Genomic DNA, 19,530 nt, shown 5'->3' with positions numbered 1-19,530 from the left:
CCTTATATAGATAATTCTAATTGTTTTTTATTTATTATTTCCCTGGAAAACAATGGCTCAAGCCTGTAATATTTTTCTCATAATCTATTGTAACATTTTCAAAAAAAACCTCTGCACCTAAATCATTAGGTCTATAAATTTCAGGTAGTCAAGCAAAATAACTAAAAAGATTCAGTTCTAGCAATTTTTCTTATGAAGACAAATGAATAAATGTGTAAAGACTTGTGTAGAAAGATGTTTATGATACTTTAAAAAGTGGAAGCTATTTAAAAATTCATCCACAGAAGATTGTTAAACAATCTTTGGTACATCCTCACATGGAACATTATGACAGCCATTATAAATGATGATGATGTGGATTTACATTTATACTCAAGGAATGATTTCATGATAGAGTAAATTAAAAAGCACATTATAAAACTATCAATCCATATAGAAACAACTCTGGAAGGACACACATAAAAACAGTAATAGTGATTATCTTGTGGTTGTGTGATTGAGGGACTTTTAGATTTTTTTTTTACCATACTTTTTTAATGCTTATACATGAATTATTTTTAATCATTCAAAAAAATACCAAGAAGACATAAAAACTAGTAAAAAAAAAAAAAGATGAGGAATGGGTTAATGGTGGATTAAAATAACTTAGCAACTGTTGTTTTAATCATTAAAAGAAACTTTGGAGTTAATTCAACAATAATAGATCAGTTAAAAAAAAAAAAAGACCACCAAGATTCTATCCTCTTAAGAGTTTCTTTCCAGGGGCGCCTGGGTGGCTCAGTGGGTTGGAAACTCTGCCTTCAGCTCAGGTCGTGATCCCAGGGTCCTGGGATTGAACCCCGCATCAGGCTCTCTGCTCAGTGGGAAGCCTGCTTCTCCTTCTCCCTCTGCTTGCTCTCTGCCTACTTGTGATCTCTGTCTGTCAAAAAAATAAATAAAATTAAAAAAAAAAAAAAAAAAAAAGAGTTTCTTTCCAGAGACCAATTCAGATGTATAAAGAGTTTTAGAACTTTTAAGATTTAGGGAAAGAGAGAAAGCACAGAAATATGACAGTTTTCTTTTTTTTTTTTTCCCCATTTCTCTTTCTTTAAGAATGAGCAGTTTACACTTCTTTGGAAAAGAGAGAGAATATAGAGTGCTTCTGCTTCTTTCAGTCAACAAGGATTTACTGAGCAGCTGGTAAACAAAAGCGCTCTGTTAAGTATCACATGAAAGTCAGGAACTATATATCCTTGACATCAGATACCCACCCAGTTACAAATCATATCACTATCTCATTCTACTCACAATATTCCCAAGAAAAATTCATAAATACTATTTCACCAAAATTCAATCACTTGGTAAGTAAATACCGCACATGTGTGTTTCACTGAATTTAAGACTACATCAATTACGAGGTGTTCTGATTTTAGACTTCTTAAAAAAAGGCCAGACCATAATTTTAAAATGTTATCATTTGTAAGATGCCTCCTAATTTCAGAGATGTCAAAATGGGGGGAAAAAATCTCTTTTATCCTTAATAAAATAGGGCATTGTGATCTAAATGAATATATAGAATACTTACTAAATATGTGATTTTTTAACTGAGTCTGCATTAAACTTTGAAATGCTCTTGTGAAACATAATTGCAAATGTTCAAGAGAAGCAATATTATAACACCCCTTGGTTTATGTAGTGGATAAGCAACAGATACAATGTTTGAAACAAAAGATTCAATTTCCCTGTTGTGCACTTGTGTGTATAATCTAGCAAATCAGACATCTACTTTAATTATAATTATTTTATTTCCATGAGATGAGAAGGGTGAGATCTGTGACTTGTATATGAAACTTATTAATGATTATTATTTTAGCAGGCACATCTTGACAAGTCTTCCTGGTATTTAAGTTCACTGTCACAGAGTAGATTTAGACGTTCTCATTATTGCAGAGCTCTTCCCTGTTCGGCCCATCAAAACCAGCAACTACTTCTACTCCTCTGTCATCGTACTCTGCTTTGTTTTTATTTCCACTGCGCTTGTTGCCACCTGACACGTTGCATATTTATTTAATTATTGTCAGTTTCTCCCTATTGAATTTATGTTGCATGAGGGCAAGGCCTTTGTTTCAGTCATTAATGTATCCCCCAGAACTTCGAACAGTGTCTAGCACATTCTTGGAGGCTCAATAAATGCTTGTTGACTGCTGTATACAGAAAGGCTTGACTGACATTTAGGAAAGTAACAACGAGGACAGCAAAATGAAAGGTAATCTGAATGAAAGTATCTCTGATGAAGAAAAAAGTCCTTTGGCACATATGCTAGGCCGAGTAAATGAAAATCTGGAGCGACCGGTAAGCTCATTCATGCAAGTAGATGGCCGTTAATATGAGCTGTGTTCCCCATATGGAGCAAGGTGCCTGGCAAAACAGTAGGCGCCTCATCAGTGCTGACTAAGTCAGTGAATAACAAGGAATAAGACAGATGTCTGAAATGAATAAGTCAGTAGTCATTTTGTAGGTACCTCTTTCGGTTTTGAATCTGTCAAGGATTTCAGTTTTGTCTGTTAGGTCAGATTTTAAGGCAGTCTCGAGTTGAGCGATCTGAACTTTCAGCTGCTGTTCCTTTAACTTCCATTGCTCTTCGTGGGCAGCACTGAAGGCACTGCAAAACACACGTGACATGCAAGGAGAGCCTGGAAATCGGCTTCGACCGAAAATACGAGAGAGAAAAGCTTTTAGTGGCACAGAGACCACTGTCATCATGTCTTAGGAATTAAGTAAACATATGCTGGTCTGCTGCTGTTGAAACCAAGGCGCCTTTCTCAGGCTGCGGTTAGGAAACATGAAAGGGTTTGTGGGATGAGCAAAGGAACTGGCCTTAATTTAGAGCTCTGCAGTCAGAAAAGTTGGCAGTGTGCAGCTTTTGTGGGACTAGTAAAGGAATTCCGATACTGTACATACTCCAGAGGAATCCGCAATTCCAAGCCTCAGCCAGCGGCTTCGGATAAAACTCTTCTCTCCCACATACACACCCTCTTAATACAGGGAAAAGGGGCTCGCCACCTGATCTCCACCTCTAGAATCTGAAACTTTTACTGAGTGTGCTAATAACACATTCACAAAATTCTGGCCATGAAATGAATAGCACAGTGAATGACAAGACAGTAATTCTGTTGTGAAGAAGCACTGACTGTCGTTTTTGTCCTAAAACACCAACAGCAGTAACAGGCTAAGAACAAAGTTTTACTTGTAACACGGCTGGTGTGGAAACCCAGTGAGACTACCCTGGGAAGAAGGACGAAGACAGAAATGTCATTCCCCAGTAAAAGCGGAGCCGTTTAAACTCGCGTTCCAGTCTACAGATGATGAAATCCCAGCTTTCATTTACGCTAGTGGCTGCTGAATGCTGATGAACTGAACACTTGCGCTACGCCAGGTGCACTGAAATCAGGGAGATTTAAAAATGAAGGTCCTGGGGCCCAGGAATTCAGTTTTACAAAGCTTCCCCAGGTGATAGCCAGGTTTTGGAAAAAGTGATCTTGATCTATATTTCAGCAGAAAACTATTATCTGTGAGGCCTGATATGACTGAATAATTACCAGCAGCTTTGACCCTTCTCCTTATTTTAAACCTGGCAAATGAAACAAAAACTTTATAAAAATCTTGTTTTGTACTGATGATGCAGTAAAGGAAGAAAAACTTGTTATTAAAAATTGCCCTTAATGTTGCTCCCAGCTAGTCTCAAGGTTTTATTCCAAAAGAGATACTTTTCTAGGAGGCATAGCTTTCAAAGGAAAAGAATTGTGTGTCGATTTTACATTTTGAATGTTTTTATTGCATTTAAAATAATATGAACTTAAAATAAATGGAATTCTAGAAGTTTCTCTAAATATGACATCTCATTTCACAAATGGAATCTTAAGAAATGCATGGACCTATATACCCATATTTCAAGTCAATTTTATCAGAAGTACAATTACCTAGAGTTACATGAAAGTATATACTTTAAATATTAAAGAATATTTCTTTACATTTTCACTTTTTAAAATAAAGAACAAATATACTTTTTGTTCTGGTCAAATTATGTAAACCAAAACGTGTGTGTGTGTGTGTGTGTGTGTGTGTGTCTTGTATTATTAAAAACATGTACTACCCGGAAAAAAAAAATTAGCATGATGAAATAGGCACAATTATACATTGTATCAGATGCCAAAAATTAGAAACAGTAGTGTTCCAATAGCATTAGTACCAGCAAAAAGATCACCAACAGTTAATCTGGCAGAAACATCAGAAGCTGTATGTGTTTAAATTAAGAACAATTTAGCAGCCTGGTTTTTCCAAACCCACAAAATACTAGTGTAAATCAGCATAAGTCAATCTGAATTTAGTCCACTGCTATCTTCCTCTAAATTTAGGATTACATTCCACTGGAGTTTCATGAGGAATTCCTTTTGAGTTTACTGTATTCCTCTATGCTTGGAGCCATCTGTGTAACTATAAATGGTGAACCACATCTGGCTCCATTTTCTTTGTAAAGGCTGTGTACATGATTAAATCTGCATATGAGAACAGTCTTTGAGAACCTTTTATTCATGAAAATTTTTTTGTATATTGCCTACAGTGACAATTGAGGGGGGATCACAGTTGGTCCGTGTGCATATTTCATTGCTACATTCTGTTGCAGGAGTGAGAAAATGTTGCTCTGCACTCGAATGCCCATTGGTGCCTGTGGTTGCCGGCATGTCCACCGGCAGTCACGGGTGAGCACACGCACCACTGAACAACATGATCAGACAGAAATAAGAGCTGAAGAATTCGTCCCCACCCTAAGGTCTTTTTTCTTACAGAAGAAATTCCATGTATTCCAATGTTTAAGGGCACCCTAATGGGAGACAGAGGGAAGAATAAGGTCTAAGTCATCCACAAAGAGATCCATAGGTACTTTAGTTAGGACCTAACGGAAATTAAATATGTATTTACATAGTGCCATCTCACTTACTGAAGGAAAATGATGCTCCAAATGTACTCAGTTTGATTTCTGGGAAGCACCATGTGCTCCTACTTGATCACATGCGCTCTCATGGTTCCTAGAAGATTGCAGGGGACGGGTGTTCACTTTATAGAAATGGAGCCCAGAGAGTCTATGGGTGGTGAGCAGTGTTCCATTAAATTCTGGATAATGGAGGACTACTAATTACACAGTAAAAACCAATTCTTGAAGTGGTTAATACCATCTTCAAAAACTAGACTGGCTATTTTTTTTAAAGTAGGTATTAGATTAGTGTCTCCCAGGAAGTCAATACCTTTTAAAATCACCTCTAACAGATTCTCTGGATCCTATCTCAAATCAACTAAATCTGAATTGCATGTGGTTGTAGGCAGGGGAGGGAGGTTCCAAAGGGGTGGTTAACCTACATTTTGCTGTTTTCCGGGTTATTCATATATACTCTAGTGGAAGAACTATTGGATTCATCAGTTATACCACCCTAAAACTATAATAACTTAAATGGGACATGGCTTTACAATATTCTAGTATCAAGTTTCTCTCTGACCACACAGATTTAACTGTGAAAAATTTATTCTGAATCTCTAAATGGAATATTTCTTAAAGTCATACTTATTTCATGGCATTGTATCAAAAATGTTCTTGCATATTAAAACAAGCTCATACCAAATTCTAACATGAGGGTTTTATCTAACCAGATGATTCTCTAATATGTCATATGTCAAATAATAAACACATTCAAAATTTCATTTGGAAAAGGAAGATGAGAATGTAATCTGCAAATCATATTTTTCCCCTGAAAACTAGCCAATTTTGAATAACAAACAAATGCTCTCCTTGAAAAAACACGCTATCACTATGACTAACCAAACAGGGAGTAAAATTTATTTCGTTTTTGATGAGCACTAGTTGTTGGCAATGATGACTAACAGTGCCATGAAACACAAAAGCTGTAAAGAATCGTAAGGACAACGATGATTTTTGTAGAAGTTTCTCCAACTCTGCTTCTGAAAACAAATTATATATTAAAAATTTGTATTAGAGAATGTTATAGTTCTATTTGCTATCATGTGTGCTTGCTGGGTTTTGTGTTTAAGTGACATTAATATTTTTTTGGACACAAAATGTTTTGACACTCACTACATACATTTACTTCCATACATCTCACACAAAATTCAAGTATAAGCAGCATAATGAAGTCTGTTTTTAATGTGACAGGAAAAAAACTGTAGCTCAAGCATAAAACATTAAAAAAAACCCTTCAAAGTCAGATTTACACTCTCAGTCATCTTCTAATATGGAGAGATAAAGTTTCATAGTGATAAAGTAAACATGAGAAAAACATGTCTCCCTCAAAATTCCTTTTATGCACTATTCCCAGCTAAGTTTAATGTTTTTTATTCCCAGAAGGTATGTTCAGTAAATCCTCAAATTGGGAAGAAGAAAATGTATAAGTAATGGCTAATGGCAGTTATTTTCTTATATTAAGACCATGTTAAATTATTTGAAATTATAAGATGTTGAAGATAAATATAAACCAATAAAAATTTCTGAATGTATGGTAGTTCTATTATTCCATGAACATTTTCCTTCCACAGAATCAGTTTCCCAATGCAATTAAAATCCAAGAGACAGTGAAGCACAGTGAAAAAAATTCAAGTTTTAGAGTCAAAAGAATTGGGTTTGGGTCCAATACTGTTGTATCAGCAATGCTGTGTGACTTTGTACATGTTTCTTAATTTTTACCGAGTCTCAGATCCCTCATTTCTAAAATATGAGGATAACATTATCTTCTTTGCCCTACAATGCAGTGGTTGTATGATCTATATACCGAAATTCGGAATTTTCAAACATAACTACTAGATACTTAGATAAATATCAATAAAAACCTTGTATTTTTCTATAGAAATGAAAATACAAAACAGGAAGCATAATATATGCTTTAGGTAAAATTAATGGGGCTGATGAGAAAGACACCAGAACAAAGCAAATTGGGCCAAGTGATCTGGAAGGGGTCCAAGATAGATTCCACATAAAGATTTTTAGCCAGGCTTCCTTGTTGGAGAGCCCCAGATATTATTTTAACTGATGTCTGAATCTGTTATCAATAACTCTTCATATAACGAGCCACTGTGCAAAGATAATCAACACAAGTCGGTAAACAACACAGATGATCTATGAACTGGAATGATGTCTAACAATACTCTATGAATCTTTTCAAAGTAAAAATAAATAAAAGCCTAATCCTACACTCTTTAGGTATGAGTTGATTAATTTATAAAATGTAAATTCAGTTTACAAAACATCCAGACGAGATCGGGCGCGTTCAGGGTGGTATGGCCGTAGACCAGTTTACAAAACATCCAAAACATACAGTTAAAAAGAGGTGTGTCTGTACATCATCAGATGGCTACTTTCTGATGTTTCACAAGATAATAGAAGCAACTGTTGAATATCAGCTCTAACATATATCTTCTAATATATATATTAAATCTGCTTTCATATAAACTTTTATTTATCCTTTATCAGTTATTATATACTAAAAAGACTTGAAAATACACATATATATACACAGACACACACACAGATATCTGTACTGCTTAACTAAGCTTGGCTGTGGTGTGGAATTTTGTTTTTAACATTATGTGTAAGGATTAATTCTTTAAAATACCATCATTATGAAGTAGATTAAAAAACAAAACTGAAATTGCTCTTTAAAATTCACCTTGAGGGGTGTCTGGCTGCCTTAGTTGGAAGTGCATGTGACTCTTAGTCTTGGGGTCATGAGTTTGAGCCCCATGTTGGGTGTAGAGATTACTTATATATAAATAAACAAATTTATCTTGAGATAAAGATAATTGAGTTTCTTTTTATAAGGAGCAGAGACAAGTGTAAGTGCACGCCTTTGTTTGCCACCAAGAGAATCACTCTTGGTTAATAGGTTGGAGAGCCCAGTGGAAGAGATTAGGGCTTGGAGAGACCAAAAGAAGTACAAATACAAGCTTTGTCACTTCCAAGCTTTAGAGTGTAGGTAAGTTACCTATTTCTGTTTTATTTTCATTGCCTGCAAAATGAACCAACATTCCCAGGTTGTTGTGAGAAATTTATAATAATACATGAAAGAGAAATATTTAGTACAGTGCCTGCTTGCTTACAGTTTATATTCAATAAATGGTAATAGCAGTTGTTACTGGCAACCAAATGATACGGTTTTCTAGTAAGACTACTGCTCAGCTTCAAGACGTTCTACGAGTGCCTAAACAGCTTATTATTTTTTTAGAACACATATATATTTCTTGCAATCATCCACTGCTAATTCTTTAATCAATATTAGATAATCTGATACCCACTGCTTTAATACAAAAGATCTCAAACAAGAGAATGAGAGAACACATGTAATAATGATTTACCTGTTATAAAGTTTATCATAGTTTTCCTTTAAAAGTTCCCGTTCCTTTTCTAAATCATTAATTCTATCCTGCAGCTAAAATGAAAAAAAAAATGATACATTAGGTGAATATCAAATAAAGCCACACAGGAGTAAAATTACATGAGAGGAAGCTAAGATGTTTTAGTCTTGACTTCTAAATTGCAGCTGCTAACTAGTCAACTTTTATTGTCTGTATTTAATTTAGCATTGATTTTTTCCAAGTTGTTAAGTAAACATGAAATTAATATTTCTGTTTTAATTTAGTAGAAACGTATGCATTGCTTTATGGTGACATGTGCCAAAACTCAATAAAGAATGTGTTAAAAGTTTGCTATGAAGTCTGGGAAACATAATATTTTTAATTTTCCCTCCTGATGAATTCCATCATTTTATTCATTTTGTATTAATTTCCAATTGGCTCATAAAAAATGAAAGGATTAACTTTTCTTTTGGTTCATGGTTCAAACAAATTGTGTCAATCACAATTCACTCTGAAGACACAATTTCTTATGTTATCTGGAATTTACAAAGAGCCAGTAGCACATATTTTAAATAAATGAATGAATAAATAAATAATTTTATTGAATAATTTTAGAAATAAACTCGGGATAACCACCATAGCTTTATGACTAAAATATAGTTTTCTGTATTTATTCCTAGCATTCATGTTTAAGTTTTATTCACTGGTATATTTTGCAGTTACACCTTTTTCCCAGGGGTCAGGACTCTTAAAATTCATTTCCATGTTCATAATTCCCCCCCCCCTTTTTTTTAAAGATTTTATTTATTTATTTGACAGAGAGAGATCACAAGTAGGCAGAGAAGCAGGCAGAGAGAGAGGAGGAAGCAGGCTCCCTGCTGAGCAGAGAGCCCGATGCGGGACACGATCCCAGGACCCTGAGATCATGACCTGAGCCGAAGGCAGCGGCTTAACCCACTGAGCCACCCAGGCGCCCCCATAATTCCCTTTTGATGCTAGTCTGAGACACAGTAAGGATTCTCTAAAGATCAGAACAGAATGTAGGCATCTTATTTCATTGCCACTCTCTTTAAGAACAAGTTTAAAAGATGACAGAAAGACTGTATTAGCTGGGAGACATAAGTAGCCACAATAATAGAAAGAGGAGTTTTCAAACAACTTCCTAGTAAAAAAGGAAGTAATTTCACAGAACTGCTGATGTTGCAGAACAGAATATCTTGGGTATTAGAGAGAGCATGGATTGCATGGAGCACTGGGTGTGGTACAAAAACAATGAATACTGTTATGCTGAAAATAAATAAAAAATAAATTAAAAAAAAAAAAAAGAACAGAATATCTTCCCCTTCAAAAACAGATGTGTATTTGTCTAACAAGGTCTGGGTACCTCAAATGGCTAATCAGATGTTAAGGCTGAGAAAGTTAAGTTCCACAGGTAAGTCGCAAAATGTTACATGTTCCTTTTCCTTATGAATTGATCCTTAGGGAATGATTCTTAGGGAAACAGGGGTTATCAACACATTTGCAAGTATTTGGAGGCACTGAGTTGGCATGTACCTAACAAACTGACTATATTTTGCTGTGCCCAAAGCACCATGTACATAGTTCAGGATCTTTAAATAAAGGTACTATTTAGAATGTGTCTATTTTACTTTTTCAAAACAGTTACAGAGAAGTTTTAATGCAAGGAATGGTTAATAAACTTTTGGAGGCTTACCTCTTCTACTCTTTTTTCAGAAAATGTCATGGAATGTAATTGTTTCTCAAGACTGCAGCATTTTAAACGCTGCTCCTTGAGCTGCCTATTTAGCTCATCTCCATTTGCCATCAAGGCATCATGGCTGATCCGGAGACTTCTTTGCTTCTAAAAAACAAAAAGAAAATTTTTTCAAAGTTAATTTTTGGATTCTGCATTAAATAAGTGATTACAATTTTATAAGTGAATTTACTCCTAAAGCTCACATTATACAGTTTATTCTTCAACTCACAAACAATGCATATGGGCTACCTGTCCATGGAGACACTTAAGTGTATAATTAGGGAAAAAAAGTACAGGATTATCTTATCACAGAATCACATAATGCAAAATTTTGTTCTTTATTTTATTTCCCCCTAGTTTTTGACTGATTGGTGACCAGTGAGTAAATTAGTTTCAGCAATTTTTTTCTTTCTGCTGTGGTTACAGTGGTTGGACGTGCTGTCTAAAAATGCTGCCACATGGGTCAAAATAAATGCTGACCATAGATAATCAGACTTGAAAGGATTTGTCAGCACAGCACATAAACAGCCGAACAGAAGGTTGTTTTAATATAATTAGGTTGAAATTTTCAATTCAGTAAAATAGTTATTAAAGTCTTAATTTTTTAAAACAGGTTTTTATATTTATTTATTTTTAAGTAATCTCTACGCTCGAAGTGGGGCCTGAACTCACCACTTTGACCGAAACAGCGCATCCCAATTTCTTAATTTTTAAACTAGCATTTATGAATATGTTTTAAATTCCAATTTATATTTTTAATGTCACATGCTTTTTTTTCTTTAATGGTTAGTATCACATGGCTCTTTTTATTTATGTAAAGAAACCCAGACACTGGGAAGCAACAAAACCAAAAATAATATGTGGCATTTTGTGCATTTAAGAAATGTGCCTTTATTTTTTTTTTAACAAGTAAAAAGATGATCATACTAATGTTTTCTCATAGAGACCATACAACCATAACATGTAACGCCCAATGGCTCATCTGCTAATTAGTATCACTTATGTTCTACTAAAGTTCTCCAATCATTTAAAGGAAACATGGCCCTTGAGTAACTTCAGTCCAACTTTTTCTTGGTCTTATCATAGCATAACCAGCTTTTCCTGGGCTTCCTACCTCATTCATTGAAGCTGTTGGTCTGAACCTCTTAAATCTTTCTTTACCCACTATCAATCCCCCTAAGAGGAGCCTGTGCCCTTGCAGACACTTGTCCTTGTTGGTCTTTGAACAAATACCTGGCAGTACTGTTAAATGGAAGCCAAAATGGCCAAAGTGACAAAAGAATGTAAGCTTACTTTTTTATTTCCTTCCCTAATTTCCCATGTTAGAAATGGCCCTTAGGGGACGCCTGCGTGGCTCAGTTGGTTGGACGACTGCCTTCGGCTCAGGTCATGATCCTGGAGTCCCGGGATCGAGTCCCGCATCGGACTCCCAGCTCTGTGGGGAGTCTGCTTCTCTCTCTGACCTTCTCCTCGTTCATGCTCTCTCTCACGTAAATAAATAAAATCTTTAAAAAAAAAAAAAAAAGATGAATACCCAACTTTAAAAAAAAAAAAAAAAGGCCCTCAGCTCTGTGTCTGCTTAACCTCCCTTTCTTTCCTTTCCTTTCTTTTTTTTTTTTTTAAAGATTTTATTTATTTATTTGACAGAGAGAAATCACAAGTAGATGGAGAAGCAGGCAGAGAGAGAGAGGGAAGCAGGCTCCCTGCTGAGCAGAGAGCCTGATGCGGGACTCGATCCCAGGACCCTGAGATCATGACCTGAGCCGAAGGCAGCGGCTTAACCCACTGAGCCACCCAGGCGCCCTTAACCTCCCTTTCTATCTGTGGGCAGAGAGTGCTATTGTCTCCACTCTCCAACTGGTCTTCTCTCTTTCATAAACCCTCATATTTATATGGAAGGCAGTTATTACTTCACATTAAAGGAGGTTCCTGCAGGAGGGAAAACAACCAGAATACATTTTAAAAATATTTGTCTAATTCAGTAGTAAATTTAGGCTTCAGATGACTATGCTTTCCATCAATTTACTGCTTTCCTTATCTTTGTACTTGAAAGAAAGTGCTGCTTAATATGAATTCTGCTCGTCTGGAATGTTTTGGAGTTCATTAATTCCAGAACCTATGTTAATTATGCAGTTCCAATAAATAGGCATCTTCTGATGGCACATTCCTGTAGGGCTACAGTCCTAAGGCAGCCGGGATGAAGAGTCCCAAGTATTGCCAACCTGAATGGCAAGATTTAAAATAAGTACAGTGATAGTTGACATGATGGATACTCAAATATTTTGTGAGAATGGTGGATAGCGACAAAACAAAACACTGCATCAAAGAAACACTGGACAAAACCTGATTACTCGTATTTTTAACTTGATCTATCTTGGATATCTCATAAATGCTTGTAACTGAAGATAGATGCAAATACATCTAACCCTTCAGTGCTATGTGTCCATAAGAATTCAGATAAAAGGAGTTAAAAAAACATTTTATTGGCAAAATAATTTATGATAAATATATTTACTCCTCTGAGATGACACAGATATTTACAAAAAGTCCAAGCAGTTATTTCTTTAGTCATTAGGTTATAAATTACACATAATATACGAAGTGAAATCATACACATTTAAGAAAAAAGAGCATCTTTAAAAATAACTTCTTAGTGTTATGAACATTCTATTAAAAAATATAACTTAAACACTATCTTTGATAGTATATCTATGTATACCCTATATAACACATAGATAACTTTGTATCTATGTATCACCATAATAAAAAAAAATGATCACAGTACCTCTTGAAGCTGAATAAATTTTCCTTCCATTACTGAAAGAGCATTGCTTTTTTCCACTAGTTGTTTATGAAGCTTAATCATTTCTACGTTGTCCCGAATGTTTGACCTTTAACAATGTTTAAGAAAAGAGAGACAGAGTAAAAAAATGCAAGGCAATAGAAAAAAATCTGGGGTGGAATCATAGTTTTCATAACATTGAAATGTTACTTAAGTTTTTAGTTTATTATACACTTAGGATAGATTTATTATTTAAAACCAACCAATCATTGTTCTTTAACTTTCATTAAATCAGACTCTCAGAGTTTGAGGGGAGACTCACATTTGAGGACCTGTGTCACCTCCACAACAACTGTTAATATGCACGTAAAACCCTTTTACGGTGTCCTGAAAGATGGTGCAAAAGGACATCAGTCCATAGCACAGCAATCGTTCCAGCCCATACTTACTTTAAGGAGGACGATCATACTACTTTTCCCTAAGAGAAAAATATGCAAGACAGCCACTCCTCTTCCTACCACTCCCTTAAAACAAATGGTATCATAAGATTACCATTTACTGGAGTTTCCTCCTGGAGCTTCAACTTTTCAAAATATTTCCCAAAAAAGTGACTTAGCATTTTATACTAATAATGCCCAAAGCTGGCATTTAAATATGTTGCAGATGTGCCTTTAGCTGTAAGAGATCATTTGACGTCCACAGGGTATATAAGAAACTCTATATGCTGCAATACTAGTTTGTATTTTTCCTACTGAGATTAAAGCAAATGCAGAATTTAACAGGAAGATCTTGTTAAAGGTTAATCATAGAGCTAAATGAATACTCGTTTCAAGAGACATTTACTTTCCCAACAGAGGTAGTCTCCTTAATCTCATACGTTTTACATTCAAAAGTATTTTAATGCTTGTGAAGCTGTTTTAGACTTCATTTCTTTAAAAAAAAAGCATAAAAATTTTAAATTCAGAAACTTACTTCAGGATTTAAAGTAAGTAATTTTACTTCCAAAACTTATCTAGTGTACACATATTGGAAAAATTGTCACAATGCCCTACTGGAACCAGAAAATGGACTACAAAGCTCACACATCTGTAAACCAGCTGAGGACTTGGAATACTTAATTTTCCTCTTTGATATTTGAATGTTCATTGTATTTTGGCATCGGACAGTTAGTTGTCCTCACACAGAAGATAAACAAGTCCAAGAACCTGGATCTTACCCAGGATAGAGTCTTAACACAATGTTAAAATAATTATGTGTCTAAAACACGTTATCTAGTAGTTCTGAGTGCACATTCAGTAGTACACTCACTATTCTTCCCCATAGCATGCTCTTTACTCACACACACACACATAAATAAATAAATAAATATATATATATATATATATATATATACACACACACACACTTAATAGTATGAAGGGAAAATACATTTTACACAAGTCTAATAAAGAAGATATTTATTTTTTCATGATCAGAAGTTCAAAATATAACTTAATCTGCTTTTCCCAGAACGACTTGGCTTGACCACTCAATGGTGAGTGACAGTTATTGATACGGAAGGACAGAAGGCTAGCCAAGTAATTTCAAATCTTTTCTTATATTTGCAATCATCTCTGATATTTTATTCTTGTTTTTAAATATTTTAATATTTTCAAGAAGATACACACACATTTGGGTAAGAATTACTTAGTGATATTAACAAAGAATTAAGGCGCATTAATCCACTCAGCCACACAGGTTCATAGAAATAACAGGTTTTAATTCTGAATTTTTTTTGTAAGGCCAAGGTTGGTAAGCATCTTTCAAAAACTTTTCAGTGTGGTTTACTTGGTGGATGTTTTCTTGAATATTTTCCTAAACTCCTTGATGATTAAACTTTTCAAAATATTGCCAAGAAAAGTGACTTAGTATTTTATGCTAATATTGTCCACCAGGTAGGTACAAATACAACTGCAGTAGTAGTTAGGGAACAACAATACTAATGTGGTCCTTTAAGTTAAAAGTCAGTTTGCTTGAGAGTACACCTAATCTGGGCTAATGCAACACCCGTAAGTCTTCAATGATTACTTTCAAGCGTCAGTTTTAGGGGCTTTATCTGTAAGAGTCATTATTATGATTAGATTTTTTTCAAAAGATTTATTTATCTGAGAGAGAGAGAGAAAGAGCATACAAGTGGAGGGGGACAGAGGGAGAGAAAATCTGAAGCAGACTCTAGGCTGAGCATGGAGCCCGTTGCAGGGCTCGATGTCACAACCCTGAGATCACGACCTGAGCTGAAACCAAGAGTTGGTGCTTAACTGACTGTTCCATCCAGGTGCCCCCATGGTAGATACTTTTGAGGCTAATGGTGGGAAGGAAAGGATGGTTAGCCATCCAGTTGAAAGTGCTAAGACGTAAAAGATCAAAATCAACAATGTGATAAATGTGGTCTGGCCTTCAGGAAGGTGTACAATGGAAAATTGTCTGAAACCAGACAATCGATTCAACATTCTTCTAGATGAAATATGATTAAAAAAAAAGGGTTGGCTGAGAGGGAAAAGAGGGAAAGCAGTGTCACAAAAAGCTGACAAGGAATGTGAGGATGATGGAGGCCAAAAGGGGCTAGAGTCAGTGCCTAGAGGCTTGTCCTAGACCTCCGTGCAAAGGTAGGGGGAGGGCCTCAGGTTTGTCTCCTTTGAAGAATAGAGATGGGGCTAATTTTATAAGGAGTGTTTTAAGTGACCATCCTAATTTTATAAGGAGTGTTTTAAGTGACATCATGCTTTCTTGCTCTGTTTCATGCACAGTGATGGGAACCATCAAGTCTTCAGAATGATGACGTTCTAACAGAAAGAACGATCCATGGTAAAACATTCAGATGAACTCTGACAGTCATGCAACAATTCGTACACGCTGCATTACACATGGTGAAATGATCTGCAAACAGATATCAAGAAGGCTAATTATGTGCTTTGTAAAAATAAATTTCTCAAATTTTTCAACAAGGATTTTGCAAAAAAACTTGGACAATTAAGTTGGAAAATGTGGTTTTCTTTTCTTTTTCTTGTTTTTTTTATAGACATATTATTTAGAATTATGATCAAATCTTCTAAAACTATTTGAAGAGTTGTTGGCTCATCTCTAGATTAAAAACAAACTGAAATAAATTAGATTTTATGTTGAAAAAAGTAATCCAGTTCAACAACCTATGTGCCAAGTTTCCCTCAAATAATTGGAAACAGTCAAGCAATAAACTCTGAAAAAGGAATTTCTAATGGAAGCCTTGAAAACACTTGACTCCGGCTTTGCTACTGGGTGCCATAATAAATCCAGAAACTTAAAACCTCAGATACACTGGAGAAGGAAAAACTTTCAGTGGAGCTATGTAATGTATAGTTTCATATGAAATCTTGAGAAGCAAAAATCTTTCCTCCAGTAAAAGTTTCTTAGACTTCATTCCCCAGGCATACAACTCTCTCACACTATCCCTCCCAGCCCCCATCACCATTTTACTCTTTGTTCCAGTAGAGATTATGAAAGCTAAAGAAAACCTCTTGATTTTATGAGACAAAAATGTTATAATGTACTATTTAACACCATTTAGAAGAGAAGACTATAGAATACAGGGGCTAGGCTATGAGATTCTGGAAAATAGTTGAGTAAAATACTTATGACAGAATGGAGAGGCTCTCTTTGAGTCACAGTTTTAGGCTGACTAAATTTGGGGGATAAGGTTGAAAACAACCTTAGGTTTAAAACACTTCTACAAAAGAGGAGCTCTCTTACACTGCTGGTGGGAATGCAAGTTGGTGCAGCCACTTTGGATAACAGTGTGGAGGCTCTTCAAAAAATTAAAAATCGAGCTACTCTATGACCCTGCAATGGCACTACTGGGCATTTACCCCAAAGATATAGATGTAGTGAAAAGCAGCACCATATGTAGCCCAACGTTCATAGCAGTAATGTCCACAATCACCAATCTGTGGAAAGAGCCAAGATGCCCTTTAACAGATGAATGGATAAAGAAGATGTAGTCCATATATACAATGGAATATTACGCAGCCATCAGAAAGGATAAATACCCAAATTTTGTATCAGCATGGACGGGACTGGAGGAGATTATGCTGAGTGAAATAAGTCAAGCAGAGAATACCAACTATTGTATGGTTTCACTTACTTGTGGAGCATAAGGAGTAACAGGGAGGACATTAGGAGAAGGAAAGAAAAAGTGAATTGGGATAAACTGGAGGGGGAGACGAAAGATGAGAGACTGTGGGCTCTGAGAAACAAACTGAGGGGGGATAGGTGAGCCTGGTGGTGGGTGTTAAGGAGGGCACAAATTGCATGGAACACGGGGTGTGGCGCGTAAACAATAAATCTCGGAACACTGAAAAAATATAATAGAATTAAGATGTCAAAACAAACAAACCAACCAACCCCACAGTATTTTTTTTTTTTTTTTTAAACAGTGGCAGACATTCTGTGTGCTGTTAAAAGAAATGTAGATCATTCATAGCTCTGACCAGGGGTACACAGATAATAGTCACTAGCAAGGTAATACTACTGAATATTACAGAAGGTTGCTAGTAAATTAAATGGAATAAGTCTCACTAAGAGAGCTGAGGCAAATTTATTTGAAAGGTAATGATTTTTGCTCAAAATTGCTACCTGAGTTCATAGGTGAAAATGATGCTGCCCGACTTGAGATCGCATAAAGAAAAAAATTTATCTCTGTACGTTTATTTGCCTGTGGATCATACCTTGCTTGTGGTGGTGGGTCAAAACAGAATCAGAGCTCAATATTTTCTTAATCTCAACACCCACAAGGAATAGAAAGATACAGTTTTGTCAAGCACTCTATATGCATATAATCACTCTCTTATGAAAATGGAAGGTACACTCCCAAGGACTACTTGGAGACAGAAGAACTGAAATCCTGGCTGATTTTCTAAAAAGGATCATTTTAAAGATCAAGTTTAATGGATTCCAACTAATAGTGGGAATCTGAGAATTACATTCAATATATCAAAAAGTCCAATGGGAACTGTAGGTTTACTAGCAATTAAGTTGCCAAAGTGAAAGTTTTGTTTTGTCTTTATTTTTTGATAAAATTATACCAAGTCAGTTCAATGACACAGGTGATTTCACAATTATCAGAAGCAATGTTTGGCATAATATAGGTCTTTGATGAATACAAGAAAAAAACACAATAGGTTGATTAAATTAATAAACACTGCTTACTTAGTAGATAAAAATCTTTCAGAAACACAAGGTCCCTGGGGACGAAAGTATGTTGTTTCAAAGGTAGGGAACCACTTACTCATTTCAATCTCTTTATTTTATATCTGAGGTAGCTAACTAAGGCTTAGTGAAGTAAAGAATTTGACCAGAGTCCTTAGTTGAGGGAACCGCCAGTCAAATCCAATCCAAAGAGATCACTTCTTCCCGATCTTCTAGGCTGTCTGCCTCCTTGGAGATATTCCTAATTCTAGCTGTCTTTCCACTCTCAAGTATGCACTAATACACTAGTTACTATAAATTGTGACAATTTCTGTTTTCATATTAAGTGCTAAGAAAATACAACAAGCTGCTATCCCAGAAAAATCTTAGATGATGATGATGATAATAATAATAAACACAGGGAGAAAAGAAATGTATTTGAGTATGATACAATAATAATAATAATAATAATAATAAAACACAGGGAGAAAAGAAATGGTCTTTGACTATGATACTTTCCACTGGGCAAATTCTAAAGTTTTAAAAACAGCAGCAAAAGCTTGGTGGATATGTTTTTAAAAAATGACAAATCACCTGCCTGTGTAATCATGTGTACATGGTTACCCGTGGCCCCATTTACCCTTCTATCCAAGGACCAGATGTGCCCTCTAAATTAGGGGGCTGGATAATCAGACAAATACAAATTGAGGGGCGTTCTGCAAACAACTATCAATGGGCTGGAAATGGGGAACCACTCTGGAATAAAGGAAACCTAAAAGACATGACAATTAAACACAATACATGACCCCTAATTGGATACTAGATGAAAACCAAGCAAAACAAACTAAAACCAGCTATTGGAAAACAAAACAAAACAAAACAAAACACCCCTGCTATAAGGGATACAAGTGGGGCATCTGAATATGGACTCTGTGTTAGATGATGCTACTTTACTGTTAAGTGTCTTGAGTATGACAGCCATAGAGTGGTTATGCAGGAAGATGTCTCTGGTCTTAGAAGATAGTTAGAAGTGTACAGAGAGCAAAAGGATACATGTTTCTAACTCTCAGATGGGGGCATGGGAGGAAGGGAGGGGGAAAGGATGGAAAGGAGGCAAAGTGCTCATGCACGTGCATGCAGAATGCAGAACAGGCTTGTGTCATTCACAAATACGCAAAGAGGTGAAAGGTATGTGAGTGTTCATGTGACTATTCCTACAACTTTTCTGTAGGTATGCAATTTTTCAAAATAAAACACTGGGGAAGAACTTAAGAGTGCCAGGAAGGAACCCTGTTGTGTGCCTAGAAGGGAAAGATGGGGCCCCCAGAGCCCAGCTGTTTCTTACACTGACTGCATGGCTGCAAAAGGATTCTCTGTTTTAAGATTTGACAGTCTGCTG

At 35.7% G+C, this 19,530-nt stretch overlaps 1 protein-coding gene across 3 annotated transcripts in view; it reads right to left on the bottom strand.

Moving 5' to 3' along the window:
- RPGRIP1L (RPGRIP1 like) overlaps positions 1-19,530 on the bottom strand; it is a 93,695-nt gene that overhangs the window by 57,151 nt on the left and 17,014 nt on the right. For all 3 annotated transcript variants that reach the window (XM_059152151.1, XM_059152153.1, XM_059152152.1), the window contains 4 exons: positions 12,936-13,041; positions 10,109-10,255; positions 8,395-8,468; positions 2,502-2,641 (listed from right to left, as the gene is read on the bottom strand). In XM_059152151.1, the coding sequence (XP_059008134.1) occupies positions 2,502-2,641; positions 8,395-8,468; positions 10,109-10,255; positions 12,936-13,041 (467 nt within the window). The remainder of the gene's footprint in view (positions 1-2,501; positions 2,642-8,394; positions 8,469-10,108; positions 10,256-12,935; positions 13,042-19,530) is intronic.

Source organism: Mustela lutreola, chromosome 16 (genome assembly GCF_030435805.1).
Source record: "Mustela lutreola isolate mMusLut2 chromosome 16, mMusLut2.pri, whole genome shotgun sequence".
Classification (NCBI taxonomy): domain Eukaryota; kingdom Metazoa; phylum Chordata; class Mammalia; order Carnivora; family Mustelidae; genus Mustela; species Mustela lutreola.
Note: the sequence above shows the minus strand (reverse complement) of the source record. Positions and strands in the feature narration are given on the sequence as shown.